The 21,899-nt window shown below is 44.9% G+C and overlaps 1 protein-coding gene across 3 annotated transcripts in view; it reads left to right on the top strand.

The window, feature by feature from the left end:
* Positions 1 to 21,899, top strand: part of svep1 (sushi, von Willebrand factor type A, EGF and pentraxin domain containing 1) — a 102,788-nt gene that overhangs the window by 50,089 nt on the left and 30,800 nt on the right. For all 3 annotated transcript variants that reach the window (XM_084043421.1, XM_084043422.1, XM_084043423.1), the window contains exons 4-16: positions 692 to 850; positions 2,036 to 2,215; positions 5,843 to 6,022; positions 11,129 to 11,323; positions 13,589 to 13,707; positions 14,306 to 14,435; positions 15,379 to 15,486; positions 19,276 to 19,407; positions 19,755 to 19,946; positions 20,101 to 20,222; positions 20,300 to 20,405; positions 20,872 to 21,072; positions 21,517 to 21,750. In XM_084043421.1, coding sequence (XP_083899547.1) covers positions 692 to 850; positions 2,036 to 2,215; positions 5,843 to 6,022; positions 11,129 to 11,323; positions 13,589 to 13,707; positions 14,306 to 14,435; positions 15,379 to 15,486; positions 19,276 to 19,407; positions 19,755 to 19,946; positions 20,101 to 20,222; positions 20,300 to 20,405; positions 20,872 to 21,072; positions 21,517 to 21,750 — 2,058 coding nt within the window. The remainder of the gene's footprint in view (positions 1 to 691; positions 851 to 2,035; positions 2,216 to 5,842; positions 6,023 to 11,128; positions 11,324 to 13,588; positions 13,708 to 14,305; positions 14,436 to 15,378; positions 15,487 to 19,275; positions 19,408 to 19,754; positions 19,947 to 20,100; positions 20,223 to 20,299; positions 20,406 to 20,871; positions 21,073 to 21,516; positions 21,751 to 21,899) is intronic.

Genomic DNA, 21,899 nt, shown 5'->3' on the forward strand with positions numbered 1-21,899 from the left:
TGTGTGTGTGGGTGTGTGTGTGTCTGTGTGTGTGTGTGTGTGTGTGTGTGTGTGTGATCAAAATGCCATGAATTGGGTTAAATCTTCCTGAACATTTTGATGTCTGTTGCCGAGTTGTGCTGAACTAAATTAAACTCTTATTTTATAGTCTTTTATAAACACCTGTATATAATCTGTTCCATGTGTTCAAAATGAGATCGTTTGGCTATTTTATATACACTTTTCAGGATATAAGTATTTGAAGCATTTGAAACCAAAATAGTTGACTTTTAATTTCCTTTGATGACTGTATGCATATGGTTGATTACTATTGGTGTTAGATATCTATAGTGGTGATGATTATTTCCTACTGCTCCTCATACTCGACTTCGAGGTTACGTTATACTGTATTGTCCCCTAATGGAAATTTGTCCTCTAAATTTGTACCCATCCTATCTACTTGGGAACAGTGAGCAGCCACATCAGTGCTGCAAACGGGAACCAACTACAGTCATAATGCCAGTACCTTGGCCAAGAGCAATGCCAGAAGTATATACCAAGCATTCATCTCTTTAGGGCCTGCATTGTCCTGCATGGTCTACATTGTCCTGCTGTCAAGCCTTATTACAGGACAATGTTCCCCAGGCGGCACAGTAAAGACTTGAATTGAATTCAAACATTGAGTTGAACTTTGTCTGTGTCTCCCAAACAGCCTGCCCGCCGGGCACCTACAAACCAGAGGGCACCCCAGGAGGGCTGGGTACCTGCCTGCCATGCCCCGACACCCAGTACACCTCCCAGCCGGGCAGCACGTCCCTCAGCGACTGCGTCTGCAAGCCGGGTTTCCGCGCCGTCGGCTGGACCTGCCAGGGTGAGAACAACCAAGCGCCATGTTACAGTGGATCGTGTTGTTGTTATTATATGTGATTTGACATTTCACACCCCCGTGGGAGCTTGTCTAAGCTGCACTCTCCCACAGGGATCTGAAAGCACCGTAGTCGCTAAGGAGAGCCAACTGGCAGAGGCCACCGCTTGTGAAGTCACTTTGACATGTCCTTGGCGAACACGGTGATGTTGAATCTGCCATGTAGTGATAAATTCCCGATAAATAGTAGACATAAACGTATGAGAAGGGAAAGGGGTATGGGGTTGGCTGTTGGTAGCTGACCACATAATTGCAACATATCCAGTTCGATTCCGGCTGGAGACCAATTTTTTATGCACAACACTGACGCTAAACTAAGTATAAATCAGGCTTAAACCCCATACCACACAAGTTGACACAACCACACCCAACTCCAGTGTGACAGATATGAATCAGTTCGACCACAAACAATCCATTTCCACCATATCCAGGCTGTTTTGCAGAAGTATGAAGTTACTGTAAACTCACCCCAAATTAAGAACCAGGTTCCAGTAATGGGAATCACCCCCCTCCTCCTGTTCCCGGAGGATGACCCGGTGATTTCTTCATCATGCATTTCAGTTGAACAAGATGTTATCCATTATCATTGGCATCACCTTCGTCTGAGGCAAGGGTCAAAGGTCACAGGCTGAGGATTCAGGAAGTCAGCAGCTTTCTGGAATAAAAGCATTTATCTCTCTCTCTCTCTCTCTCTCTCTTTGCCTCTTTGCCTCTTAATCTGCTTCCTTTTCACCTCAGCATGTGCTCTCTCTCTCTCTCGCTCGCTCGCTTGCTCGCGCGCACGCACACACACGCACACGCACACGCACACGCACACACACACACACAAAACCTGTGATTTTCTGCAACCTCTCTCCTTTCCTCAGTGTTAGGAACATTAACTATTCAGTCTGTCCCAAAGTAAGCCTTTACCACCAGCAGCAGCCATAGGGATCATTTACAACTTTGTGTGTGTGTGTGTGTGTGTGCATGTGCGTGCGTGCGTGCGTGCGTGCGTGTTCTTGCCTTTTACAGCCTTTCTTGCATTTTTTCCCCATTCGTATTATTCAGATTACATACATGTGTGTTCAGACATTTTGGGGCTGGTGTAATTACTGTAATTTAATGCATCCATACATCTCTCCTCTCCAGTGGTGTATTGTCCAGAGCTGTCTCCACCAGACAACGGCGTCTTCATCCAGAATGTGTGTAACAACCACTATGACTCGGCCTGTGGGGTGAGGTGCCAGCCCGGGTTTGACCTCCAGGGAACGGGCATCAGGCTGTGCCAGGCCGACGGCAGCTGGTCAGGGATGCCGGCTATGTGCCGAGGTGAGGAGGAAGTGCAGTAGAGCAGTGGTTCTCAAACATTCTTTACTAGAGTACCCCGACTACAATACCTTTTCAGCTGAGTACTCCCTTCGCCACCATAAAATGTTTTTCCTGACACGGACGTTTTTTTGGTGTTTCTGTCTTAATAAATTGTTTGATTGCAATATCAGTCAGAACTTCCTGTGTATCCATAGGAGTTGACCCCAAAGTACCTTTAGGGGTACTAGTACCCCCATTTGACAAACAGTAGAGGATTGGATGGTTGAGTTCACACTGCAGAGGAGAAGGCTGAATGGGGAAACCAAGCTAGTTCAGGAACATGCTTGCTGTTTCCATTCCAAACCATTTGCAAACCCACTTCCTGGTGAGGGCCAGCATGGGTGGCAACACATAGTAGGTCATTTGGTTGTTTGCCCCAATAAAGGGCTATTGTATTTCCAAGTCGTATGCCTTGGCAAATTGTTACTATGACTTCTAATGAAATTCAACCGTAACTCTGATGTCATGTTTCTACCAGACTTTGTTTATGTTTTAACATCTTCCCCTCACTTGTGTTTTATAGCCTTTGCTGTTCTTTGCAACTCCCCACTACGTTCTGAAAAAATGTGAAAGGCAGCCACACAAATTGTTTCCTGTATTACCTTGTTCCTTCCACAAAAGAGAGTTTAACAATAGTTAGCATAATAGAATGTAACACTGTGGTTCCAATAAGAACTGATTTAGCTGTGTTGTTAAATGAGTTTACAGATACCGTACATACTGACCTTGCATGTGATTCTCATTTTGAAGCATTAAGCATTATTCCATGACGGTACAATCTTTGTCAAGTAGTACATGAATGACACCAATCACATCGTCATGGACGGAAAACGTTTATATATAAATTTAACCCATTGCCGAGTGCAGTGCCAGTGCGCAGTGCGCGTTCTAGTTACAGTAAAATAAAGCAATCATGTATTGCCTGTGAACGCCGTGACGCCACGTTAATGAGAGATAACGCAGTCATAATCTGAACGTTTATGGAGTGATGAATGAATAAATAAACATGAATGGATGAAGGCTGGTGTGTGCTGGATGGTTATATCTCCGATCTCCCAGTTGCCCAAATAAATCCACAGCGTAAAGATCACCTCCGCGGGTTTTCATCCTTAACGCAGGTTAAACATAACTCCATAGGACACGCACACGCTACTGTATACAAGTTTGGAGACCTCACTGTTCATGAAAAGATTACAGCGGCACCTGACTCCCGAAAATGCTCTCGCATAAGCGCTCGTATATTTTGAAAATAGCAGATCTGCATGCTCTCGACGCATTGTGAGCTTGTAGATCGGCTATTTTCAAATAGCCAATCCAGCCAGATCTGCAATCTTATCGGAATGACTGTTAAAGCGGTTTGTTTAAATGAGTGAATGATTAAGCACCTAACTTGTAACATTGCAAATAGGCTACTGTATGTTAGATTTTAATTGCTTCTCATTGTCACTTGGAAATAAAATAGGCGTGCATGTCCATGATGTATGTCTTTTATAAAATGTTATACTTTACGCACGCGAACACACACGTGCACGCACGCAAGCGAACACACACACACACACACACACAAACACACACACACACACACACACACACACACACACACGTGTTAGTCTAATTGATCTCAGTGGGTTTCTCCACTCCACATGGCCTCCATGATTCCTTATTAAACATGGTCATCAAAGCCTGCTGAGCCTGCCGATCCTCCATAAACATTTATGTACCACTTAATGGACCCATCACAATGACGGATTTGTGTTTCATTGTTGTAGATACTTGTTGCTAAGAGCTCTGTAAAAGCCTGCATACGTGTGTGTGTGTGTGTGTGTGTGTGTGTGTGTGTGTGTGTGTGTGTGTGCACTCGCGTTGGGTGGGTGGGAGGGCTGTGAGAGAGTGTGTTGGTGAGATCATATGGGTTTAGACTGATTCAAGGATCAGTGTTTAATTGGACGACTACTGTGGTCTACCAGGCTCTGAGAGAGAGAGAGAGAGAGAGAGAGAGAGAGAGAGAGAGAGAGAGAGAGAGAGAGAGAGAGAGAGAGAGAGAGAGAGAGAGAGAGAGAGAGAGAGAGAGAGAGAGAGAGAGAGAGAGAGAGAGAGAGAGAGAGAGAGAGAGAGAGAGAGAGAGAGAGAGAGAGAGAGAGAGAGAGAGAGAGAGAGAGAGAGAGAGAGAGGCTAGAGAAAGGTAGGGAAAGAAAGAAAGATTGAATGAGCCTGTAAAAGAAAGAACGTGAGAAAGAACACATAAGAGGTTGAGGGAGAAATGATGGAATAACAGTGTACTGTGTACAGTACAGTGTAAGTGGATGGTGAAAGTGAAAGATACAGATCTAAGTGAAAGATACACATCTATGACGTTGAAGTGTGTATGTATGCTGTCTGTAAACTTGTGTATGTGTGTGTCTGTGTGTAAGCATCACAATAAGTCTATTCTCTCCTATATGGAGGACCTCCCAGCTAGCTAAACCCCTCAGGGAGAGAGGGGTCTCCTCTGTGTCTATGGGTGGCGATGAGAAATAACACACCACATGCTGTCTACTCGACCTCAACGTAACCAGGAACAGACAACACACACACGCATGCACGCACACGCACGTGCACGCATGCACACACACACATGCACACATGCGCACGCACGCACGCACGCACGCACGCACGCACGCACGCACGCACGCACGCACGCACACACACACACACACACACACACACACACACACACACACACACACACCATGGGGTATATGATAGCTACATATAGACAATCCAGCACATTCCTATGTTTGATTTACTGCTCTGTTTACTTTTTATTTACGAGACTCATCTACCTGGTTTTATGGGGAACTGGGTTGAATGAAATTTGTTCAAAAGAATTCTTCTAGTAAATGTTTTACTTGAATTGGCCCTGGGGAGCAAATAGGTGGTGAGGACATTGTCAGGTTAAGTTGTTAGCCACAACAGAGTACACTAAGATGATTTTTTGATGACTTTCCTGTGATTGTCCTAAATTAATTGTTTGTTTATTTCCTCTCACACTCATCTGCTTCATTATTAAAAGAAAGATTCTGTTCTTTTTTTGTGTGTGTGTGTGTGTGTGTGTGTGTGTGTGTGTGTGTGTGTGTGTGTGTGTGTGTGTGTGTGTGTGTGTGTGTGTGTGTGTGTGTGTGTGTGTGTGTGTGTGTGTGTGTGTGCGCGCGTGCGTGCGTGCGCGCTTTTGTGTGTGTGTGTGTGTATTCATGCTGTGCTCTTATCGCCTGCATCACATTCACATTCAGTTGTTTATACATTCGTGTAAAGTGTCATGGTTTTCATGATTTATCATGTGTTATCTCTTTTTGCACTGGTGTCAAATGTCTCGTTTATCCTCTCCAAGTGTTTATGCCCAACATGGCAATGAACTTTGTATACAGTAGCTCATCTGGAAAACAAAGTTACAAAATCAAACAATCTTTATTACACAGTATTGTTGTCCTTTTTTTACACTCTGAGAGTGTAGAAATTGGTCCGTCTGGGTGCATTTTCCCACTTCCAGTTAAATGAACTTGAATGAATTTTGCTACGCACCACTAAGTGTTTGTCATTTCTGACCCCCAGTGCGCTCCTGTCCGGTTCTGTCACGGCCCCAGCACGGCTTTCTGAGGTGCACCAAGGGAGGCCCAGCTTACAGGACTGAGTGTGAAGCAGGCTGTGAACGGGGCTACAGGCTCGAGGGGACCCCCAGGCTCACCTGCCAGGCCAACTCCCAGTGGAGTGGATCCCAACCTCGGTGTGTGGGTAAGCCCTCAGCACAGCGTCCCATTCTCAGCATACAGTATATCCTATCCACCCCCATCATCCTATATCCCAGTGGTTCTCAAACTTTTTCATGTCAAGGACCCCCAAAAAGATGTATTTGGCTGCAGACCCCCCCCATCTCAAAAATATTTTGTGCCAGGGATTTTAAAAAATGGCAGATCTACAAGCTCATGCTTATCCTTATTATGTTTAGTAATGGTTGTAAATAACTGATAATGTTTCTACACTGTTGATTCATTGAGACAAATTCCTCATTATTATGTGCAAACATACGCGGTAATAAAAATGATTCTGATTTATTTCAGCCATATTGTCTATTCTAGCTATTAACAACCTCCAGTTCTAATCTCTTAATCCCTTAACTCATTCACTGCCAGACTTATTTCTGGCTGCGTTTGCCCACTGCCAGCAATTTTCGTTTTTTGAACTGGAAATGTATAGAAAAAGAAAATGCACAGAAAATGTATTTTCATTATGATCGCTTGTCCGACCGTTTGTAAAAACACACACGGTATCCATGTGCGTCGGCCAGAGAAAAAATATTCCAACCGCGACGGCCTTTTTGCCTTCCAACAGCCTGTGAATATACCATTTCTCGCCTAAAATGCACGTTTTTCTTACCTTTTCAACTGGTCAAATTTTGATCCATTATTATCGCTCATCCGGCCGTTTGTAAACACATCCGGTGTCAGTGTGCGTCGCCCAGAAAAAAATCTTTACAACCGCGACGGCCCCTTCTCTTGCAGCAGCACGTTGAAAATACTGCATGTGATCACTCGGGTGATAGAGAACAGTGCGATCTTTTATAAAACCACTAAAAAACAATAAGTCGTCATAAGTCGTCCTTGCCAGTGTGGGCGTTTGGACGATGTTTCGTCATAAATTGTCGTAAGTGTCGGTAGTCAATGAGTTTAAACCAGATACACAGTACTTAGTTGACTGTGGTCGCCCAGGGCTCTGTACTTGGTCCACTTCTTTTTTCCCTCTACACCAAATATCTTTTCGCCGAAAATAGCCTTTGCAACACATTGTGAGCTTGTAGATCGGCTAGTTTCGCCAAATGTTGCCTCAGAATAGGGACGCTAGAGTTCATGTGGTTAAAAACACTGCCCCTATAAATGAAAACAGCATTCTCTTCAGTGGTGGTTGAAAATCAGGGGTTCTCATTAGTCATTGTTTGGGCTAGAGCAGGATATAAGAGGATTAACAATTACCTCTCAGTAAATCAGCATATCACCTCGTTTTTAAGGTCGTTACAAGTCATTGGAGCTGGTCTTGGGGAAAAAAAATAGAAGACTAAATGAAAGTCATTTTTCTCGGTTTCACACTCCATACAGTAACTGCATTTTCCCTTTGTAGAGCAGCATAGCTGTTTTATACACTTGGCCTTAGATATGTTTTTATACTTGGCCCGTTTTGGCTAAATGACATTGCAGACATCTGTTAGGAAATGTTAGTCCCAATTCTCTGCCTGTATAATCCCTGTACTGGCATCTTGTGGAATGAATGTATCCCAGTCCCTAGCGTCTGTATACTGTACTGTGTGTAGTACTGGCTACTCAACAGCAGGCTCATGGTTCTGTCATCTGTGGATTGAAATTTGATGGATCTATGGTGTCTAGTAATTGTCAATCCCATTTCCATGATAAATATCCCAGCTGTGACTCTCTCTGTGTGCTCTCTTCAACACACATCCTAACACACACACACACACACACACACACACACACACACACACACACACACACACACACACACACACACACACACACACACATTAGTATTACTATACTTGTGAGGACATCAACATTTTAGTACAGCAATTTATAAATGCCATTTTTGCCATTGTTTGTGATTTTCACCCTAGCCCTGAAACCTGAGCTCACAACACATCGTGTTGCGACATGTGAGCTTGTTGATCGGCTATTTTTGATGCACGACACCGGTGTGCAGCTACTGTACATACTGTATGAAGCAGGCATAACATTAAAGGAGTAGTTCACCCAAAACATTACTTATTTTCTATCGATTACACACCCCATGAAGCCTTGAATTCATGGATTTGTTTTAGTTTTTGTCGCATTCCTAAGCCAATGATTTGATTGCCGGCGGAAAGATGCTAATGTCTCCGGTAGGAGACACAAATGCAGGTCATTTGAGTCTCCTACCGGAGAGACCGCCGGTCATCAAATTATTGGCTTAGGTATGCGACAAAAACAAAATAAATCCATGAATTCAAGGCTTTATGTGGTGTGTAATCGATAGAAAATAAGGATTCCTTTGGGTGAACTACTCCTTTAACCCTAATCCCTGAATGTAACCTCTAAATGCCTAATCCTAATCCTACAGTATCTATATACTGCAAAATGTTCAGTCTCAGAGTTAAATGAACAGTAAGTATTTAGAAGTGTGGCTTCCTGCCATTGAACTGTGAGTTAACACAACTTCACAGTGTCTGCTTTAGTGACTTTTACTGTATCTGTCTGAAGACGCAGACCATGATGTACGAGCCGGTCATAAAAGAGCACACATTCTGGTTATTTATGCTTGGAAACATAAGTACACACACACACACACACACACACACACACACACACACACACACACACACACACACACACACACACACACACACACACACACGCAAGTACATCCCAACCCCACCCACACACCAGCCTACACATAACACGCGTACACTCCCACACAACACAACCACAAAGATACAAAGTGTCTGAAACACACACACACACACACACACACACACACACACACACACACACACACACACACACACACACACACACCCAGACACACTGGCACAGTGGTTGAACATATGGTGTGGATTTGCTCTGAGCCACACTACATCACCCCCAGAGAAAGATAGATCAGCTCTCTCATAATAAAGAGTGATACGCATACGTCCTCCAAAGCTCTCTCTCTCTTCTCTCTCTCTCTCACACACACACACACACACACACACACACACACACACACACACACACACACACACACACACACACACACACACACACACACACACACACACACACACACACAGTCCATGTGCTCGGATACCCACACACTTCAAAACTGATAGTTAAGTGAAAATAGTTATGCGCACGCAGGCCAGCCACAAAGAGCGCCACGGGTCAGGCACAGCAGCACCAAAAAAAAAAGGGGACAGCGCGAGAGTGTTTCACCGCAAACCTCCGGCCTCACTGCCCCTTCTGGCCTGCAGTGACTCACTTCCAACCAGCGGCTTTACTACTCTATTTAGAAACACCACCGTCTTCAGCCGAGCCCCTCTCTCGCTGCTGTTTATCAGCCCTACTACCCCCACCCCCCCCGGATCTCTGATTGAGTTAAAGTTTGTTTGTTTGTCCGTACGTCTGGACGTTTACCCGCAGACGCGCCATTACATATTAAATACAGTTTGAAAAAGAGAGAGCTGTATGGCCTGGCCTCCAGATCTGCCCGCGCAGTGGTTTGCTCTATGTTTGTTTGCACAGTAGCGGGGAGCGGGATGGCCTCGGCCTGCTCAAGGAGATGGAGGATGGAGGATATTTTCATCGGATTGAGATGTTGAGATGTGTTGATTTTGTCAACGTCCCTACTGACTCTCTCAGCAGTTTTCTTTTAGAACTAGCAACGTCTGAAGCTAGTGGTACAGATGGAGACAGAGAGAGAGAGAGAGAGAGAGAGAGAGAGAGAGAGAGAGAGAGAGATCAATCCATCCATCTGTTGTCAGACCTGGTTCTTTAGGGGACCACATCGGGCATTTGTCCACAAAGCCCTTGTCTAAAACAGACCTGCGGTCATTCCCTTTCTTAAAATTCATTTCCGATGCCGTTCATGGTGTTTTTTTTTGCCAGTTCGGGTTTATAGCCACTGAAAATGGCCTTTATTGTTGACGAGTATAGCAGACCTTGCACAAAGGCCTGTGAGGTCAAATCACTTTATGGTAAAATGAACATGTTGATGTTCTTCCAACAGGCTTCTGCAGCTCCCAACAGCCAAAGCCTTTTCCTTAGTGTAATCTTAAAAAGTTATATAGGCTCATATATTAAACAACAGATACCAGTTCAGCACAATACAGCATTATTCATTAATTTAAAGGCCTGATGTCCGGTCGTGCGCCATGGAAAGCTGAGTGTACTCTATGCCAGGGCATTTATTACTTCCCTCCTCTGATGGCTTGATGTACTGCTTGGCTCATTGGAGACCCTGCCTACATCTGTCCATGGTCTCCACTGGACACCTTTCTTTTTTTTTCTTTTTTTTTCTAATGTAGAATAGCCAATTATTTTGTACCGCTTTTTATCTATACCAATGAATCTCAACCCCCCACACACATTTCTGTGTGTTATCACTGCTGTTGTACCCTAGCCTGGCGTAGACAGACTATATCACTGCGTGGATATGAGTCTGGTGCTTCCATGAGGACGTTTTTTTTCTCAAGGGGCGGGATCAAAACAATGGCCCTCGACGCAATTGGTTAGACCTACAACCAACTACCAATTACAGTCTCCCATATTCGAATACTGGGCCCTGATTGGTTACACACGTCTTCTGGAGCAGGAAATGGATTCTCTATGGAGCGGTGCCAGACCCAAATCGCAGAGTGCAATTTTTTTTTGCACTCGCAGATTCGTCTGGTCCCAGGCTAGTTGTACCCATACTGCCAGTGAGGAGCCCCCACAGGGAGGACACAGCGCCTCCACTCCTCCCGCCCAACACTCACTGCTGACAGGTGCCACCCCAGCCTGTAGGAATACGTGCAGTGACAAATATCACCCCTCCCGCCCAGCTTCCTTCCCTTGAACACAGGCCATTGGATGCTCGACCAAGCCGGCTGCACCATGGTGGATTCAATCACCTAAATCCTGTGGTGGTGGGCAAGTACTTTATCACTGCGCCACCTGAGTACAAGCCTGGTGGATTGCTGTTTTAACTACTTTTCTTAATGACTAATTTCAAACTCAATCTCTCTCTCTCTCTCTCTCTCTCTCTCTCTCTCTCTCTCTCTCTCTCTCTCTGTCTCTCTTTTATTTCTTACTCTCTCTCTCTCTCTCTGTTCCCTCCCAGAGGTGCGGTGCCCCCCCATGGTGACACTGAAGAATGTTGTGCTGTCGCCCCCTGTCTGTGGGAAGAAGGACGTGTTGCCGGGCATCGCGTGTCAGCTCTCCTGTCATGAAGGTTACACTCTCCTGGGAGACCGGAGGGCGGTGTGTCTGACTTCAGGGTCCTGGAGCATTATTGCCCATAAAGCCACCTGCAGAGGTAGCGCTCACACACCGTGTGTGTGTGTGTGTGTGTGTGTGTGTGTGTGTGTGTGTGTGTGTGTGTGTGTGTGTGTGTGTGTGTGTGTGTGTGTGTGTGTGTGTGTGTGTGTGTGTGTGTGTGCGGAGAGAAAGAGTAATCATCCAGATCAAGAGGTTTTGGATGTAGGTCAATCTTTGTGTGGCTGTGTTCTGCAGCACAGGATCCACAGTTTGAGATGGATTTTGAAGACCACTCAACCCATAAGAGATACCAGACATATAGCCCTCGCTAGTGCAACGAACGCGCATTCGCGTGTGTGCGCGCCAGAGGGAGAGAGACACACAGAAAAAATGATTAGATGTAGAAAAACATCTGAAACACAGACGGAGAACACAGAGAGTGAAAGAGAGAGAGAGAGAGAAAGGTCGAGATACAGACAGAAAGAGAAAAGCGCAGGAAACTTGGACGGGGCAGAAGAACTTTTCCATTCCGTATTCCCCCTTCATCTGAATTCTTTCCTCCTTTGTGAATGGTGGGAATGGGGATCTCTTTCTCTCTCTCTCTCTCTCTCTCTCTCTCGGCCTTAGGTCACTACAGTAACTCAAACCATATCAGGACTCCTCCCGTCCGGGGATCTCAGGGGGGAAGCAGTTAGAACAGACCACGTCCAGATGCCGGACAGGTGTACCAGGTGGTATGGAGTAGCTCTGCATGGCCTTTGATCACTTAAGCCCTATACTTCATTGGACAACAAATAGCAAAAATAGCATATGTAGAAGCTCACAACACATCACATCCCACCAATCGCATTGTGAGCTTGTAGATTTTGCTATTTTGGAAAGTGCACAAAAAAGAAAGAAAAGGAAAATTTCTGAAATTGTCTGACAATTTGCCCAAAGTAGGGACGCCAGGGTTATTGTGGTTAATGGCCTCGTTACACCCCATCCCCCTCCTTTTCCTCCCAGAGAAAGTAGACTATTAAGACAGTGAAAAGGCAGACAGACTTCAGGAGGGAGAAGAGACAGGGTGACACACAGGGACCAAGAAAAGAGAAAGTGAGAAGAATAGAAAGTGTATTTGCAGGCTCTGCTATGCTCTCAGCCTCTCCGATGGTGATGACACCAACAGTGAAATATTTAACAAGTAATAAAGACCGATGGGGCAGATCGGAGCCCTGTGCGTATGTGTGTGTGTGTGTGTCAGTGTGTGTGTGTTGGTGGTAGGCAGGTCATCTGGTCCAGCTGGTAACAGCTCTGTTACACAACAGGCAGACCGACACGTTGTCGATCGACCCTTTTCACACTCTGCGGTCCTGAACTCAACCAAACACTCACAAGCACACGCAGCCACATGCGCGCACACACACACACACACACACACATACACTCAGTGTAACTGTTGGTAATTTATGATTTACAGTATATCACCGTACTATCAGCATTTAAATAAAACTGATCTAAGCATTAAAGTCATAAATCAAAGCTTGCCACATTATTTTGACATCTATAAGACGTATGGCGCATGTAACCTCTATATCCAGTGATCCGTACCGTCTCTGTCATCGTGGTCAGAGATTGAGGTAATGCATGGAGAGAGATAAGAGCGCATATTAGACCGCACGTATGGTAACGTCAGTGAATCAGCCTGGCTGGAACAGTTTCAGCGCTACGCCTTCCCTTTGATTCAGTAAGTCTCTGATGGGGGGGGGGGGGATTGAAAAAGGTCAGGGTTCAGACGACATCACAGTTTTTTCCTGCGCAATAATGAGCAGCAGGTTTGTGTTGAATCATGTGAATGTGGGGAGTGTGCGTGTCAGTCTGCATGTTGAAACTCTGTAATACTTTAATATTATCATTTATAATTTGATGGATGAAATAATGCTTTTAAGCCCTATATCAGTGGTAACCAACCTTTTCAAGCCCATGAGCACTTTCTATGCCAATGTGTAAGCCGAGATCTACCGCCACAATATGATCCAAAAAAACACTTACCACGATTAAGACATTGTATTTACTTTAGCTCTTTCGGACAGGCTTAAAGTATGTGCGTCCACTATCACTATTCATTGTACAATGAAGTATAGGGCCTAGATACAGTACTTCGCAAACGTAGCAAAAACGCTGTGTGCTATTTTTGCTATTTTAGAAAAAGATGCGTGCGTGTGTGTGCGGGTGACTGCTGGGTTGGCTCACATTCACCCCTTGCTTTCTCTCCTTTCCTAACATTCCATTTAAAAAACAAACAAACAAACAAACGTGGTTTATTTTTTTCTACCTCCTCCAGACTCAGAGCCCCCGTGGATCCAGTGCCCCCAGGATGTGGTGGCGGGGACAGACGAGCGGCGCGGGACGGCCAACATCAGCTGGGACGTCCCCACTGCTTCGGACAACTCTGGAGAGGAGGTGGGCCGCACCGGGAAGACACACTGTCATTTGTTTGAGACAAAGAGCACCCCGATGACTGAAGAGATTAACTCATTAAGACCTGAGGCCGATTCCAAAAAAATTATATGTATTTGGCCGCGGACCCCCATCTCAAAATATTTTGTTTCAGGGACCCCCCCCCCAGAAGAAAAGGTATATATATTAAAATGTTCAAAAATTGTGGATCTACAAACTCATTGCGCGGCACGAAGTGACGCACTAGCTTGTATATCAGCTATTTTTGAATAGCCAAAATAATGGCTAAAGTGGTTAAAATGACACAGATGCTTTCCCGGTTTTAATGGGTGAAGAGAATGAATGGATCTACTATCTTTCCATTCATACAGCTTTCCATCTGTTCAAATGTTTCACCATCCATCCATCCATCCATCCATCCATCCATCCATCTAATGTCCTTTGAGTTCATTTGAAGAACATTACATCAGTCAGTACATGCGGCAAAATTAGCAACCAAATCCAGTTTTCACTCCATCAATCCTCATAAGACTCCAAATGAAGGTTACATTACAGTGTGCTGAATCCCCCCCCCCCCCCTCTCTGTATTTTCCTCTGTTAGGTGTCAGTTCAGGTGAAACCAGTCTACAGTCCACCCCAGCTGCTCCCCATCGGAAAGGAAACCATCACCTATATAGCAACGGACCGGACCGGGAACCAGGCCAACTGCTCCTTTACTGTTAATGTCATAGGTGAGCTCATTGTGGCGGGGACACATCAAAGCCAAATGGATGTTACACATGTGCTTCCAGTGGATTGGAATTTGTTGGAATGGTGTGTGTGTCACAATCAGTTTGAGAAGATGGTTATTTCATAAAACTGCCTGTCGTTCTACAGAATCACTCACTGCATGGTGAACTTGTATGATTGATAACCATACTCATTTTATAAAAAAAAAAAATAGTTTTACAGAAATAACCCATTGATAACCCGATTGACTGTAACATAAATGGCGAGGCAGACAGTGGACTATGGGAGGAGTGTCTACCTGTCACACTGTGTGTGACTGTGTGTGTGTGTGGTGTGTGTGTGTGTGTGTGTGTGTGTGTGTGTGTGTGTGTGCATGCGTGCATGCGTGCGTGCGTGCGTGCGTGCGTCTGTCACAGTGAGGCACGAGCATTAAGGGACCTCATACGAGCTTACAGCCCATTCGTCCTGGCAGGTGGCAGACACGGTCGCTCGGTAGCAGCGTGTTAAAAACAAGGGTGTCCCGTGTCAACCGCCGCAGTAATACCGGCAGACAGAAGGGGAGGTTGTGCTAAGCTGTGGTATAGCCATCGTGAGCATTTCCATATGTTATTATGAACGTGGAATGTTGTGGGGGGGGGGTTTATTTGAGACATGTGTTTCACTGGTGCCCTCTGACACTCTGTACCGACATGTGTGAGAAGTCAGAACACCACGTACCATCGCCGCGTTATTCTAAACCTTGTTTATACAGTATTGTTACAGTCTACTGCTCTCTCAAGCAGATGTGTGTTGTTTATGTTGTATGACTTTGAGATTCCTTCAAAATGTGTCACTCCCTCCAAATGTCTATGATACTCAAAAGAAATTATTTGTCTGTATTTGTAGGTATAAAATACTGTATATACCTAATGATTAAACCTGTTGACAACCATGTCCCCTTTCTAGATACGGAGCCCCCAGTGATTGACAGGTGCAGGTCCCCGCCTACTTTCCAGGCCACAGGCATGGAGACAGCGGTCGTCTGGGATGTGCCGCAGTTTTCCGACAACTCAGGTATGTGTCTGCTCCCCGGTTCCACTCTCCTCTCCTCTCCTCTCCTCCGTAGGTGATGATGGTCATGCGGCCTGGAAAAAAATGATCAGGAGGAGATCATGTGGGTCAAGGGTGTGTGTGTGTGTGTGTGTGTGTGTGTGTGTGTGTGTGTGTGTGTTTAGAAACGATAGCAAACCTCAGAAATAGCAGATGAAGTCAGTGTCTGAGTTGGCATGACATTGTACGCTTTCCAATACGCGTTTATACGTGTGTGTGTGTGTGTGTGTGTATGCGTGTGCGCACGTGTGTGCATGTGACTGTGACAGTTGAAGGGTGTGGAACAGTAGGTAGGATGGAGTGTGAATGGTATTATCATCATCACCACACAAACAGACCCAGACTGTCCACCTCTCTGACAGCTCAGAGTCGCAGGTGTTTTCTTTACAAAGCAAAGCGGACAATTGTGGCCTTTAGCATTCATGCAGGCCATTTATCATGCTGTCACTTTCTTTTTTTAATTGCCTGGAGCCTCGCTGGGTAAATACTGCAGTGAACAATGCATTTAAATTGCATATCAAATCTCCTAATAGCAGAAATTGGATTCACAGCCCGAGGACATCCGTCAGCATCATAGTCGAGGCTGACACTACGGGAACTACACCCAGTCATTGCTCATTATGTTTCCTATTCAAACCCGGGCCTCATGAGCCTTTGTGTCTTAGGTTCAATCTACCACCACTATACTGTAAAATCCCTAGTGTTCATATAACTCATAGGGTGTACAAATGCAACCAAAGGGACTCTTACTGGTCCGTTTGTTAGCATTTGTACACCCTCTGAGTTAAATTAAGTATTTTATTGTTCATTCAGAACAGCTAGCCCCTAAACTGCTGCTGATCGGGAACGCACCTCCTGTGCACTTCCTGTTAAATTCGCTGCAGGCTGTTAAAAAACCTGATTTCAAAAGGTTTCAACCCCTCTTAATTGTATCACTGCGTATCATCATCTGTAGGATCCCGGGACTACAGGTACCGTAAAAAAATGTATACAATGTTTGGAAATAGGTAAAACAAAAAATCACCATTTCCCCATTTGCCCCCTCTGCGGGACTATCGTGACCAAGTCCCAGAGCTACAGTGGACGGAGAGGTCACAGACGGGCTACGGTACAGTCTGTGGTCACATCTTTCCCAACTGTCTTCACTCCCTGTTGTGAAAAGTACTGAAATACTTGCAGTGGGAATACAAGTGCTATGCAATAACAGTATTCACAATCATTGCAGGCACTAATTAAACACACACACAGCGTGAGCTAGTACACAGAGTGACAGCCAATAAAGCTGTGACTGCTGCTTCATTGCCCTGAGCTGATGTTTTGCACATGGACTGTAATTGAAGGGCCTGTGTCATAGTGTTGTGCAAACAAACCAACAAACGTGACACATAACATCCCCTATAAGCACTAACCCATTTCAACCTCACCATCATATAGCTGGTCCTCACTAATGCTCATTATTAGATGATACCATTTCTGTCTAATTGCCAACCAATGATATCATCGGTAGGTAGGATTGGTAAATTCACAAGATTTAAAACTGTGTTCTTCTTTTCTTTTTTACAATGGCTTCTATTTCAGCGTGCTAAATTTCCGGGAAGAGCAAGACTGTAGTTTTCATTACCTTGTAATCCTCACCGATGATGTCAGTGGTAGTCAGGTGTATGAACTGTCCACAGCCCACCTCTGAGACGCAGAGTGTAGTAGACAGAAATGGTACCATCTTATAATTAAGATGGTACCATTACTGGCCATTAGTGGGCCAGTTAAATGAAGATAAGGCTGACATTTTGTGTCTTCTTTAGCCTTTGTGGTTAAAATCTCCATTGACCATATTCACACAGCGGCTATTTTGCTCTGATGTCATACTCTGTGACCAATAACAAACTGTTGTGTGGACTATGTAAAAGTCACCGTGCTGCTGTTCTATAGACTGATGCTGTTGGTTCTGGCGTGTTCCACTCATATAACATTACTCAGACTGCCCTGGTGGTGACAGATACACAACCAGACCTCTGCAGGACTCCAGTTTGCAGCCAGACACATGTAATTAACATGCACACCGCACGCACGCATGTTTGTGTGTGCATGTGCATGTGCGCGCGTGTGTGTGTGTAATGATTCAGCCGGGCTACACACACATGCACACGTGCATACATAAACGCAACCCCCATTCCTGTTACGCACGCACACATACACGCGCGTCGCACGCAAACACACACTTGCACTGTACTCTTCCCGTCAACTCAGTGCTCTTCCCCCCAACACTGCACTCATTCCCCACCTGTTTAAGGAGGTGAGCCTCCATTTAAACACACACACATACACACACACACGCTGTGTAATAACAGTGTGTGTAATGTCAGTATGTGGCTGCTGTGGGGACGCACAGCGTCAGGCCAGCACCGATCCCACGTCACTGTTTTGTTTTTCCAGGGCCCACACCCTGATTCTATATATAGCACAGACTGAACACACACACACACACACACACACACACACACACACACACACACACACACACACACACACACACACACACACACACACACACACACACACACACACACACACACACACACACACACAGGCTATATACTGTATATGGGGAGACACCAGACATGTGTCAGCCCTGTTGGAATGGCTGTGCTACTGTACAATGTTTTAAATAGGGAGGAGATGGAGACGGAAGTGGGGAGTATTAGGGAGGGATGGGAATGAGGCGAAGGGTCACAAATACGTTCTTGTCTTTTTCTTCACCTTTTCCTTGAAACGAAAACAGAAAACATTCTCTTACATTTTCTTGCTTTTCCGCTTACATAAGAAGAGAACAGCAAAAATAAGAAAACTTACTGTAGGTGAGTTCCAGAAATCAATGGGTACTAAAAAATATAAACACATTGTGGATACGTACAACAATACGAGGACATTTTGTTTGTATATCGTGTCTTGCAAGACGCCCTGTGCGTCCATGTATGCAGGAGCTTGAAATATTATGTAATATTATGTCAGATTTATAATGTACCGTACTTAGGTGCACGCTGGTGTCTCGCACTGAAAATATTCAATCTACAAGCTCTCACTGTGACGTGTTGTGAGTTTGTAGATGTGCTATTTTCGGTGTGAGACACGATGCACTAGCCAAGTATAAATCAGGCTTTACTGAAAATCTCTCCTTATATCTCTAATTCTCTATCTCTGCCTTTTCTCCTTTTATCTCTCTCACACTCTCAAACACACACCTATCCCTCCGCCCCTGCCTCCGTCTGCGCCGTTCTCATCATCTCTCCATCATTTTCTCCGTTCTGTTTCAAAGCCATCCAGGCGGCAGTGTATTTTCCCTCTCCGAGCCTGGTCTCGGTTTATTATTTTTTCTATTGCGGTGTGATGTCCAGACATGCTATTCTCATGTTGGCGTGGACTTGTTTAATGTAACAGCTTAGTTAACCAAGGCTGACATCTTGTACAGTGGCACAATACCACCCTCTGCAGGATTGCAAGGGACTCGCTGTGTTAAAGAGAAGTTAGTTCTTAGTAATGTGATTTAATTTGTAATTGTCTTAGTGTCGTATCTAGGAAATTATTATTAGTTGGTTAGCTCGTCTATGGATTTCCTGCAGTAGCACAATTGAAACTCTCTTGTTTGAAGAATGTACATTTTTTTCCCTCTTAATCACATGACCACATCTCTCCTTGTGGAATACCTTTAGAAGTCTTTTTTTAAAATGTATTTTCTGCATTGTGCGTCTGTCTCAGGTGGTCGTCTATCTGTAACTGGCAGCCACAGCCCTGGGTCTCTGTTCCCTGTGGGAGAGACACAGGTCCGGTACACAGCTACTGACCAGGCAGGAAACAACCGCACCTGTGACCTCACCGTCACTGTCCAAGGTACAGACACCTGTATTGTATATGATTGTGCGTAACAGTAACTTTATTTTGATGTCACCACTTTGTTTACATTTTGATGTCACCACTTTGTTTACATTTTGAGCTTAGCATCTTTGCTTACGTTAGGATCTTAGCAGCTTTGCTTTCATCTTAATCATTGCATCTTTGTTTACATTTTGTTTATATCTTCATCTAAAACATATTTTTTGTACATTTTCATCATAGCATCGTTGTTTACATTTTGATTTGTTGTTGTATCCTCACTGAAGTGTCTTTAACATAGAGTTCCCAACCGTAGGATCTTGAGCATTCATTGTACCATTCATTGTACCGTCTTGTGTGTCCAGGCACAACCTGCGACCAGCCCTACCACCCTGTGAACGGACAGTTCATCTGCTCTGAGGAGGAAGACGGTGTTAACTGCACCCTGCACTGCAAAGATGGGTACAGTTTGGCCCAAGAAGCTGTCCATAGCTACCTCTGTCCCTACAACGGAGTGTGGGAACCAACCCACTCTCCTGACAGACCCGACTGCTCACGTGAGTGGAGCACTCATTTGTTTCAACCCACCACTTTAAGTTGAACTATTTGTCCTTGATGAATTGTCTTCCACGCTATTAATTCAGTAAGATTTATTAAAATTGTATCAGATGTGAAGAAAGGTTTTCAGTGTGTGTTTCTTTTTACCTGCAGTGAACCGCGTGGCCAACAACGGCTTTAAACCCTTTGAGATGCTGTTCAAAGCATCACGTTGCGATGACGTCGACCTGGTCAAGTCATTCACTGGAGAATTAAACGCCAAACTCGGCAGCATGGTGAGGAGCAGTGTGCACTGTAGACGCACTCAAACGCACCCACGCATGCTTTAATACTTTTTTTGTCTCCCCCACAGCTCCCTAACATCTGCAGCAGTGATGACATAGCATGTAAGCTAGAGGTGATGTCACAGGGCCATTGTCTGGAGTACAACTACGACTACGAGAATGGATTTGCTATAGGTAGGACCACTATACTGTATGACTTACCCACTTAACAATGGCGTAACAAGGACATTGTACTGCCCATCATTTTCAATGGACTAGGCGTGCAAGTTAGTTAGTTAAGTTAGTTAGTTAATCAAACTAATCGATTATAAAAAAAATATAGATTTTAATTAAATAATCGATTTGAGGGGGAATTAAAATGTCTGTTTTTAATTAAACATTTCCCCCCAAAAAATCACATCTATAAGCTCAAAACGTGTGGTAATGCAAGTATTAAAAACATGGCAGACTAATAAGCAACACAGCTGCCCCAAACAAATTAATAATGAGTGTGTTAGATTTCCATCTGTGTACAGAGCCAAGGGCATGCCAATGTGCATGATAGACAGTTTATTGACACCCCTAAAATCTATAGTAAACTATTGATAGTTGCAGCCTTACCAGGTAGTATCTTATCTGTCTGTCTGTCTGTCTGTTTCAGGACCAGGTGGCTGGGGCAACAACTGGGGTCCTCAGGGCAGCCAGGACTATGCCTACTTTGACTCAGGCTATGCCACAGGGGCCCAACGTCTTCCCAGACAGCAGGGTGGAACCCTCCAGACCCACCACCGCTCCAAGAGGCACCGCAAGATCACCGGCCCAACCAGGGACCAGAAGATCCAGATCTTCTTCAACATCACAGGTATGGTAAGGATGATGGTGGTCTGTTGTGTTCGTACTGGTCCCACTGGTGGTATGGGGTCCATTGTCACTCAACATTTGTCCGGCTGGAGTACTCTGAGACGTCAAATGCCTTGTTGATGGATTTTATTTCAGGGTAGATTTATGTGTACATTTGATCCATTTAGTTCCATTTAGTTGCTTTTACTGTACAGTACATGGGGACACCTGCGATGATAATTAAATTACAACATTATACAAGCAGCCGCAAGTAAGGAGGACTGCTGACTTTTTATCCATTGTTCTGCCCCTTAGGGGCAGAACAATGGATAATGGATTTCCTTTCACATACCAAACATTGTCCTTTTTGTCCTACAGGCAATATGCCATTGTTATTGTCAGTAGACATCACATAATTTGCTGTGAAATGGCAGAACAGTCATTTAAGCTGTGCCCTTTCTCCCAGCAAGCATCCCTCTGCCCCTGTCGAGGAACGACTCAGTGGAGGTAGCCAACCAGAAGAGGCTCCTGCGCACGCTGGAGCAGCTGACCAATCGGCTGAAGCGAACGCTGGCCAAGCAGCCTCTGTCCAGTTTCCACGTCTCCTCTGAGATGATCGTGTCTGACCCCAAATCTCTGGAGAGCAGGAAGGCCTCTCTGTTCTGTAGGCCAGGCTCTGTGCTCAAGGGCAGGATGTGCGGTGAGTCACAAGGATAGATTGTTTCAACATCCACTGTCCAGTTTGGGCATTAATTACAGGAATCATACATCACAGATATGTAGTATATGACTGACGTCACAGGTTGACCACTGAAGTCAAGATCCACATCGGAGCCACGTCATTCTCAT

This window comes from Gymnoscopelus microlampas (genome assembly GCF_963454915.1).
Source record: "Gymnoscopelus microlampas genome assembly, chromosome: 19".
NCBI classification, from domain to species: Eukaryota; Metazoa; Chordata; class Actinopteri; order Myctophiformes; family Myctophidae; genus Gymnoscopelus; species Gymnoscopelus microlampas.